Source organism: Penicillium crustosum (assembly GCF_028827405.1).
Source record: "Penicillium crustosum strain IBT 35664 chromosome Unknown utg000001l_segment0_segment0, whole genome shotgun sequence".
NCBI classification, from domain to species: Eukaryota; Fungi; Ascomycota; class Eurotiomycetes; order Eurotiales; family Aspergillaceae; genus Penicillium; species Penicillium crustosum.
The window spans coordinates 1,290,553-1,301,016 of NW_026623122.1; the positions used below are offsets into that span (position 1 = coordinate 1,290,553).

Genomic DNA, 10,464 nt, shown 5'->3' on the forward strand with positions numbered 1-10,464 from the left:
CTTATCGGGACTAGCGCTATCCAAGCAAAACATCTGGGTCTTGTCTTCACTTTATGCTTCTTCCAATTTATGACGCCTAGAGATATCTCGATGTGATTTATCATCGTTTCTGGATCCGAGCTTATGTCTGAAAATGGCCCTCGCTGCTGATTTAAGTACGCTTATCGATGCCTTGATCACTTCCGTCGCCAAGATACCGCCGAACCACAAGGTATTATATCGAATTTCCATTGTTCTCATATCACTTATGGAGTACTGATATATATGTAGGGGTCTGCGCACACTCAGAGCCTGAAGCGTCGTGTACAAGGGGGTCTCCGAACTGGGTCTCATACGCGCACCGACCAATTTGCGGTCACCAAGCAACTCGAGGGACTACAGGAAAAGTTTCAAATCTTGAATAGAGATGAACTTGCCGAAGCCCTTCACAGCCGCCTTACAGAGCTGGAGAGCAATAGACACTCTTGGCTCCCAGAGATCCTGAGTCTCTTTCTGCAGCTCTCAGATCGCCCCGCTCTTCTGTCTACGGTCAAACGTCCGGAAGAAGGGGCCAAGGCACCAGAAGCAAAAGAAACTCTTTCTTGGTCGGATCTTAACGCAGAAGGTACTGCATTTAGTGACGAAGAAATTTGGGAACAGGTAGATTTTGCTGGCGACTCATCAGATGACGACTTTTCATCCGTTGCCAGTGATGTATCTCTTCCAAAGCACAGGCCTCAATCCGCCACAACGGTGGATGAAGGCTACACGATACCAGATGACGTTTTTGTTCCAACAGAGGATGGGGATCTTATTACTTCTCTAGAAAAGGCTCAATTTTGGAGAGCGGAAAACCACCCTGCGTTGCCCCAAGGAGAAGCAGCCATACGACTTATCACAGAATCCCAACTTGCTAGAGAGACTATCTTTATGCTTCAGGGCCTTCCAACGTCCATTTATGTACGTTTGGACGATGATTTTGGAGTGGATCGAAGGTACAAACTCGCACATTCATCCAGCGAAGCCCTATCATCGCTTTTGCAGTGTTTCAGCGAGATAGGTGCCAAACTCAACGATGTACGAGATTTCACCAAGCTCCCACAAATCATTCCGTACATGCAAACATTTTGCCGCGGATTAGAAGAGCGTCTTCTTGAATTTAATAGAGTCTTATCTCAAGTTCAGTGCAAATACCTTTCCGCCGGGTCAACTATCAGTCTCATCCAGCTTCTTGTTGATGTTCGTCAACACTCTCACGAGCTAGCATTGCTTGCAGATATGATCACCAAGCTAGACAAAAACTCGACCGATCAGCCAATGTGCTGCCTTGATTCATTATATGATTTAATATGCATGCTGGAAGCCCTTGGCGATGAAAGTACGTCTCAATGCCTGGCAGAGCTATTCTTTATGTGTTTCAAAACATATTCAAGCTCGATCCGACTCTGGATGGAAAAAGGTCAGGTTGATGCTTCGGACAGCACTTTCTTTGTGCGATCCAATCGTGAGAATGAGAACGGGGATCTTCGAACTCTTTGGCATGACTGGTTTGTGCTTGATACGGGCTACAGGCAGCAGAGGATCCCTCGGTTCCTCGAACCTGGTGTCCAGAAAGTCTTTACAGCAGGCAAGAGCATGGTATTTCTACGCTATCTGAATGCGCCGCCAGACATTGAGACCATGAGATTCGAGGACCTCTATTCCCAGGATTCTTCACTATTACTTCCTTTTCCCGCATTAGTAGAGTCCGCTTTTGAAAAGCTTGTGGATGTGGATCATTCACTCAGTGCTAGCCTATTACGAACCGAACTCGACCAACAATGCGGATTAAGGACCTCCCTTGATGCTCTTCAGCATGTCTACCTCGCTAAAGACATGAGCGCCATCAGCATTGTTGACGCAAAAATATTTGAACTGATCGATCGGGGTCGTTCCTGGGATGACAGGTTCTTGCTCACTGAGATATCAAGGACGGCTTTCAGTTCGGTATCTGTCATTGACACATCAAGACTCCTTGTGCGGCCAGCTAGTACTACATCATCGAGGGGATCTGAAAATAATCATCGAACTGTGGGGATTCTGGAAGCAATCTCAATTGATTATGGCCTGCCGTGGCCTATTGCGAACATAATCACCGAGGACGCAATACACACTTACCAACGGGTCTCAACCTTCCTGATGCAAATCAGACGCGCTAAATATGCCATTGTGAAACAGCGTATTCGCGACGCCCGCGTCACCGCACCTGGCGACAATGACACATTGGTGCGCGCTCTACACCATAACATGCTCTGGGTTCTCGATTTCATCTACGGCCATCTGACGTATCTCGTAATATCCACCGCAACCCAATCTCTACACAAAGATTTATCTGGCGCACAAGATGTCGATGCCATGATAGCCGCCCACCAATCCTACATGTCTTCTTTGGAAGCCCAGTGTCTCCTCTCTAAAGATTTATCACATATCCATGACGCAATCATCAATTTCCTGGACCTGTGTGTTCATTTCGCAGATCTACAAGCCGCACACTTGCTCGGCGATGACGACCAACAACATCTGGAGAATGTGAAGACACCGCGCAAAAAGAGAGATGTAGGAGACGAGTTCGACTCCGATGATGATAATGATGATGAGGACTACGATCATATGAACCACGAACACACACTCACAGTCTCATTTCGTGAATCGACATACAGCCAGCAGATGAAAACAGTCAACAACAACTTCAACCATCTAACCGCCTTTGTAACGGATGGCTTGAAAAGTCTAGCCCGTGCAGATGGTCTTCACAGTTGGGATATTCTTGCCGACAGGCTCGAATGGAGGCGGAATTGGCGTAGGCATTGATACACGATATAAATACCCCAGTTTTGGTTCTAGCGGGAGTTGGCGTTACATAGCTTAGAATTTGACACTAGGCAGTGGAAGATGTAATAATGGCTTTTTCTTGACTACATACTTGAATTTCTGTCTCACAGGAGTCTTCTATCCGATTCGGAAACTTAAACCCACCGGCCAATCCCTTTTGGCCCGGGGGCGTAGATTTCGATGGATGTCCCCGAAGCGATCACCAACCCCGTCGGATTGGAGTCTTTGAGCCCGGATAAAAGGGAAGAACGATATATTGCCAAGTACGCGGATAGTAGTCAGTCTTAGATGTCTGATGTGCGCTCTATTCTTTTGCAGAAACAATCTATTTCTCTGAAGGTTGAGCGGCCTCTTGCTCCGAAGGCTGCGCAGCCTCTTCTTGCTTGGCACCTTCTTGCTTGGCGCCAGGGAAGCGAGAGCCACGATCCTTGACCTTCTTTACCTTCTTCTGCACAACCGGAGGCGGGTAAGCCTTCAATGTAACCTCCTGCCATTCAGCCGAGGCTGTGTAGGCTGCGTGGATAGGGGCCATAAGGGCGACCATGCCGGCCGAGACAGCAGGCTTAAGCAGCTGTGGTGTCAACTATAACGTTCGTTAGTAAATGATACAAGCCCTTCAGGATAGAAACATAGGTAGACATACAATATCGGCTTTGTAAGCATCGTGTAGTTGCTTAATATCGGTGAAGACCAGAGGTTCGGCGTCCTTACGCTCGACGCGGAATTCTCCATGGCCCTTAAGGACGGCTGCGGGGAATAGAATGTGCTCAACCAATGAAATCACACCGTTGTCTTCGACGATCTTAGGGAAACACTCTGCCTTGCGGATCTTCTTTGCGATGCTCTCGGCAGAGTCGAGAAGGTCGATTTTACTATCTAGTAGGGTTTTAGCATGTTATAACTTCTATATTGATAGCCGATAAAAGGGAAGGGACATACCTGGGCTATCACTGGAGCTCATTTTGCCGGAGGATAATGAGGCCATCATAGGATTTAGAAGGTGGGCGCGCTAGACATAAATAGGTAAGCCTCTGATAATCCACAAAGTAGGATGAAACCTTACAACACGGTATCCAAGTTTGGGGAGCCACTCAGTCGCCGCGGCTGGGTTTGTGAGTTAGTTTGTGGCCTGTGGTTTGAAGATTTTGTATCGTGACTCACTGAACAACTTCCGTTGATCGATGCCTCCGAGCTGAGCATCACAGTTCAAATGCTGCTCATCGAGAACCTGGAGAACTGGGTACAGGAGCCTGATGTAGTGAATGGTTAGTATATTATGCGATCCATATAGGCTGAGAGGCATCCATACCCACTCAATGGAGCATTGCCAGTCTGCTTGACAATCTCACTGCCCGCCTTCTTGGCTTGACCTTCAGAGATCAAAGAAGACAATTTGTACACATCAAGCACATACTCAGAACTCTTCTGGTAAGAACTACCAAGAACAAATTCGAGCTTTTCAATAGGAACACCGACGGCCTGCAGGATAGCGGTGATAATGTTTCGGTAGTAAATCGAACGCTGCTCCACTAGCTCAAGTGGTGCCTTCAACTGTTTATCTCGAAAGGGTTGGTTAGATCGGGATCTGGACGAGTCTCTCCAAAATGTATGCGCTTACATTATCGAGGAATGCGTGGACGTCCGCAAGCAGAATCGTGACATCGCAGCCTGCGAGTAGCAACTGCGCAATCTTCAGGGCTGGCACGAAGTAGCCAATGTGAGGGCGACCAGTCGTCTAGGAAAGGGAGGATGTGTTAGCAGGTTGTCGCGACAAGCGTTCTGCTTTTATAGGCGCATAGTACTAACTGCCGTGCCCCAGTACACCCTGGGATTGCGTCCACTCTTCAATATCTCCTCAATGATCTCAGGGTTGAGGAATTCGGCGAGGTTCGAATTGATCTGCAAGAAATGAGTGTTTGTTTGAAGGACGGTTTGCGCGGGGTCTCACGAGATCGAATCTTGCTTGCGTCGCGGAATCCATGGTGGGCTAAAAAGCAAGGATTTAAAAGAGGAAAATAAAGAACGCAATCGAGAAAGCGAATTGGAGAAGACAAGAGAGTTGTCCAAAGGAAGAGATCTCGGCGAAAATCAAACCATGGAAAGGTGGGATGGGTGACTCAGCGCCTCCCCGCCCTCCAGGGCTATCTCCGCTAATCTCCATTCCTTCCGATAGTCCTTGAACTCGGAATGTTTCCGTTTTCACGAGAAATTCTTTAGACAAGTAGATAACATGTACAATATCAGCTAAGTCTATCGTTACCTGTTAGTTATGCTATCTATATAAAGTCAAGATATCTCTACTTTCCACTACCAACCTGCTCATACCTTCCAAGGTTGGTTCCAGAATATCAAAACGATTTCAATTGGCTCATACAACTACATGTGCTCATGATCTGTTGTGCGTTGAACAAATTTTGTATTAAAAAATATCAATATATATTAAGAGTTTGATCGATTATATATGCAATGGATATCAAAAGACGCCGTGCCAATGTCATCCAAGTTCTTTTCCACATCAGTCATAGCAGCAAACCATTTCCACAATGTTGCACAAGCTGAAAGAAATGAAAAAAATTACCTCCTCTTTTAAAACTTTTCCGAAATCAAGCTCGCAACAATTTTAAGCCTTGATGGCTTTCTCCTCGTCGTCGTGGAAAGCGAATTTCGAGAAACGACGAATAGACTCTCCCTTAAAGTAGAACACATAGGGGATGGCGCAGCAACCCAAGCCGATGAATGCAAGAAGTGAACTGGCCCACTGGTCACCTAGACGCTCATACATTTGTTCTGTGAACAAGACGGTGCAGGCACCCCAGATAGAACGGATGAAGGTCTTGGCTGCGAGAGCAGATGCTGCTTGATGCTGGTAGGTATCAACTAGAGAGATAGTTAGCAACGATGCAGATTTAAAATGGGTTCATTGGGTCGATACATACCAAGGTAATTGTTGGCAGAGTTGTAGAGCAGGATAATACCGATTCCAAGAATGAAGCCTCCCATCGCCGGTCCCATCCAGTGAAGGTGGGGGTAGGAGGTCCAGGCGAAGACGAAAAGACCAGCAGGGACACACCAGCAAGCCCACATCATGGGAATCAGACGCTTTTCGGCTGGAGGCTTGCCACCGTGTGCTGCAGAGACCTTAAGATAGTGCTTGTTGACAAAAGGAGCAAGGGATGCGCTAAAGATAACACCGATAGCCAGAGGGATAAACATGAGACCGGTGTTAGACGCGCTCCATCCTTTGCCACCCTGGTAAACAATTGGGTAGCTAGAAATATAGTTAGTCTCTAGTCTTTGTTGATAGAAAGAAGTTGATGACTTACGCAACGAAGAACATGTAAAGCAAGCCGTAAATGACCGACATGTAGAGAGAAATGAACAAGACAATGGGCTCGAGGAACAGAAGCTGGAAAGGGCGGAAGAGGAAGATGCGCAGCTTCTCACCCATGGGGCGAGCATCGAGCTCGGTTTCGGTGGTATACTTGGGGTCGTTCTCAGCCTTGCGAAGTTTCTGGGCTCGCTTCTTCAGCAAAATTGGTGCAAATGTCTCAGGGACAGTGAAAGTGATCATGAACCAGGCGACAAAGGACAAAATAAGCTGGATCCAGTAAAGCCAACGCCAACCACAGTTGTCAGCCAGGAAGCCACCAACAAGTGGACCAATAGCCGGGCCAATGAAGGGAGCAGCGCTGAATGCCGCCATCGGAACACCACGCTCCTCGTTCTTCCACAGATCAGCCAGAGTACCACCAACTAGTGTCATGGGAGCACTGAAAGCGATTCCATCGATCAGACGGCAGACGATGAGAGTTCCAATGTTCTTAGAAACGGCACATGGAATGACGAAAATAACAGCGAGTGCAAGGGTCGAGGCGTAGACAGGCCGACGTCCGAATATCTCTGAGAGTGGAGCAAATAGCATGGGTCCTAAAATAAGGTTAAAACTATAATCACATCACATCGCATCTGTAAGTTACTTACCAAGACCGAATCCAATAACGAAAACCGTGATAACAAGCAAGCTAACTTCACGACCGATACCGAATTCCTCGATGGGTCCCTCAACGTCGGCTGTAATGACACTACTGCAAAAGGCGACGACGAAGCAGGTGAAGGCAACCACCATGGTACAGTACCACTTGTAGGCCTTCGACCAGTTCTTAGGGTTCTCGGGATCATTGATGGTGAAGGTTACCATCTTCCAATCTTCGATTTTACCAGTAGCATTGGACTTGACCGGCTTGATGATTTCACCGGTCCTGGTCTCGGTGGTGTATTCGCGTAAATCAGCGCTATCGTTGACTTCGCGGACTGGTAGGTCGAGGTAATCATTGGGTTGTTCATAGTTGTGAGACTCGATGGAGGCTGTCGTGCTAGTTCCATTGGTGTGGGTCTGATCTGACCGAGGGGTCTCCATGTTGAAAGATATCAGACTCGTTATAGGGGCTGTACCCAGACAACAGTATGAAGGTTGTAGTGGTGGCAGCGTGTGTTGATACAATGTAGATTCCTTTGGACCCCCTGGGGTGGCATTCTTTTATATGTCATCTCTAATAAAATTCTGCGCCAAACTTTTGACGAGTGGGGCATAACAAAAAGAGCAAAAAGCAATAAGAACTGCCCATGGATGAAGATGCTCATACATTCTTGCTACGAGCGGAACCTTTGATATCGGCCCGCACCCAGATGGGTTACCTAATATGGACTAGTGGCAATGTCCCAATTAGGCAATATGCTACGATATAACTCTTGGCATTCTTGGCATTATCGCTTGATTCCTCTGGTTCCTCTGATGCCTCACTTTCCTCGCGAAAGCACTTGTTATATTTTTCAATTAGCAATGCAAAGCTCTCATTATCCATGCTCTAGACGTAAACTAGAACATAGCTCTACCTGTCGAGATAGTGATAAGTGGACCCTCCAGCGCTGTTCTTTCCTTCGAGTAAGGAGAGTACATAGTACTCTGTACTGTCTCACTAGAGAAAGCGCTAGATTATGTGCCGATCAAGAACGCGTCATGTGTTTGTTGTTAATGAGCGAGCAGGAATACCCGAGTGCGTTTTAGCCTGAGAATTTTCTTTTGTACACTTCTTAGCTTGTTCAAATGTACCTTTCCCGAGTTCCAGCTTGGCATCACGCAAAAGTGGATCTGCCACATGTCGTAGAAAGCTCAATCAAGGAGATAGCAATAGAAGTCGAGAAGTCGAATTTATAGACGCAAAATTACCAGATGAAAGTTGTCCTACATGTCGATATTGCAGGTTAGATCAAACAAATCAACTAGGAGATATCGAAAACGTGTGTATCCAATAGTTGGATCTGCTAGCGAAGAGACCACCTCAGAAACAACACTGAACTTGTCTAGATTAACTCAGTCCAGAGAATATTACAGTGTCACATGGATATCCATAATATAAAAAGTCTATCTCGGCGACACGGGCCTGGGCTACATACAGTTGGTCAATAAGATTATAATTTTTTTGTTTTTCCACCCACCCTTGTATAGATCGGAGCATAATACCAAATCCGGACATCAAAAATGGGATTTCCTTATTAGGAACTAAACCTCACGCAAGGCGGATTTCGACTCGCCACAACTTTTTTTTCATATTGTTCTAGAATCTTGTATCAGACTGGGCTGAACAGCCCACCAGTAGCACTTCATATTGGTTGTGGATCACGTCTGATGCATCTATGAGGTCAGGTATCTTTTGTAGGTGTTGTCCATATCAAAGATACAACGTTCAAATTCTATGCCCCTTGCCCCAGAATTAGTGGAAACATTCGGGTTTGTTTACTCCGTAGAATTCAATTATCATTAATTGGGGAATACCCCATACCTCTTGAGGTAAATCTTACCCCTATCCCCAAAATAAAATGAGCATTCAGTTCTTTGCAATCTCGTGTACTTCGCACTAGTACTAGTGCGAAGTACCCGTCTAAATTACACATGCTAGATACCATCCTTGTATTTAGTATATTTTGTTCTATTGAGCATTGTGGTCAACAAAATGAGAGCAAAAATATTTGGAAGAGCGCCGGTATATATAGCACGTATAGAACGTCTTTATAATCTAGAATATGCTCCGCTCATACATTTCCCACCTGTCACGGCCAGGGTGAGTTGAAAGTCATGGATACCATGCAAGTGTCTAAAACACAAAAGATGTCATGGTGGCAAATCGAGACCCCAGGATAAACTTGAACCTGCATAAGTTGGTATTGTTTATGCTGGCATGCTGTGTAAGCCTTTTCCCCTTGGAAGCCGAAAGCTTTGGCACTGTCTAGCTCATGACTTGAAAATTTGTGAACAAATATATCTTTTTAAGGTTCTTGTCTGAGGACGCCCCTATTGACTGTAAGGAACTTCGATATCACGGGAGATGACTGGGAGATTCAGCTTCTCGACCATTTCATAATTGAGGAGCCAGCGATTGGCGTTTGTGCATTGTAACTGCTATAGATGAAGGCGGCTTATAAAGAAAACTAAGTTGCTTCTATTGAAGTGGCCTTGACCTATTGGTGCTCAGATTGCAGGACTCTTGGGATATCTTCACGTCTTAAGTATTGGACATAGAGGCTTCGCCTTACTTAGGTGTCTGTGGGAAATATCCAACTTTGAAATAGATTGCTACACATCTAACATCCCCTCCAAGATTCTCCCATTTGACGACTGGACTCTACCTAGGCTTGTTTGAGACGACCTATCAAGTGTCAAGTAATTCGCCTAGGTTGGTACCAAATTGGGATAATTTTCTCTAATATATGGTCAGCCCTTGTGATATAATGGAACTCGAATATCACCTGCGTATAAACCAAGTCATTGTCATCGCCGTCAGAGCGGTGTTCTACCACTAGGAGCGTTATATCGGGCCTCTCACGCCTGCTTCATTCGCATAGCCCGAGATACTCTTTGGCGGTGAGCTCACATCTGCTATTAATAAGTGCGTATTTAGAAGCCTTCTATACAAGCTTTATTCGGCCCAAATATTGGGATGTGATGAGGAGTATTCCAAAGTTGATATATGAAACCATGCTGAGTTTATCTAGATTGTATTCCAATACTCATATGGGAGATTTTTTTTTAAAAAAATTCATGAATGTTTCTTTCTTCTTATCAAATAGATCAGGGGTTCCCAGAGGCCAAAAACATCCCATTGTTGTGATGAGCCCCTCATACTGATTATACTGAGGGGATCATCCGGGCCGATGTTGTTGGTTTAGTGCCCCACAACGCCTTCTATTTGATCTCTCCGCTCCCCTTTGGATGTTATCAGATGGCATGAGAAAGCCTAGTAATTGTCACATTTTATGTACTAAAAAGTTCCTATAAGATATGTGAATGAAAACACCATTATATAAGAAAATGGAAGAAAGGAAGAATTTGCGATCAAACTTTAAATCTGTTATCAGCACATGACCTAACCAGATAAGCCGCAACAGGCTTAGGGCGGGGGAAACTCATTTCTCTTACAAAAAAAAAAGCGGCGATAGAGTCATCGCCGGCCTCTTCTAGCGATCTTCTCAAGTCCACTTGAGAGAGGCACTCGAGCCACTCAATCTCCATCGATACTAGGAGAATCAAATTTTATCTCCTGTGTCATACTTGACTCA

At 45.7% G+C, this 10,464-nt stretch overlaps 3 protein-coding genes across 3 annotated transcripts; 1 reads left to right on the forward strand and 2 right to left on the reverse strand.

The window, feature by feature from the left end:
- Nucleotides 1-133: 133 nt before the first annotated feature.
- Nucleotides 134-2,829, forward strand: N7487_000494 (uncharacterized protein; the record flags this gene model as incomplete). The annotated part of the gene is made up of 2 exons (XM_056868242.1): nt 134-211; nt 271-2,829. 2 exons carry the CDS (start codon nt 134-136, stop codon nt 2,827-2,829), a joined length of 2,637 nt encoding a protein of 878 aa, XP_056733026.1.
- A 346-nt stretch (nt 2,830-3,175) lies between these two features.
- Nucleotides 3,176-4,831, reverse strand: N7487_000495 (tyrosine--tRNA ligase TYS1; the record flags this gene model as incomplete). The annotated part of the gene is made up of 9 exons (XM_056868243.1): nt 3,176-3,433; nt 3,494-3,726; nt 3,790-3,859; nt 3,914-3,954; nt 4,012-4,100; nt 4,160-4,401; nt 4,469-4,585; nt 4,657-4,749; nt 4,799-4,831. The coding sequence occupies 9 exons, from the start codon at nt 4,829-4,831 to the stop codon at nt 3,176-3,178; spliced, it is 1,176 nt and encodes a 391-aa protein (XP_056733027.1).
- A 639-nt stretch (nt 4,832-5,470) lies between these two features.
- On the reverse strand, nt 5,471-7,267 carry N7487_000496 (MFS transporter; the record flags this gene model as incomplete). The annotated part of the gene is made up of 4 exons (XM_056868244.1): nt 5,471-5,727; nt 5,787-6,118; nt 6,174-6,777; nt 6,832-7,267. The coding sequence occupies 4 exons, from the start codon at nt 7,265-7,267 to the stop codon at nt 5,471-5,473; spliced, it is 1,629 nt and encodes a 542-aa protein (XP_056733028.1).
- Nucleotides 7,268-10,464: the final 3,197 nt, after the last annotated feature.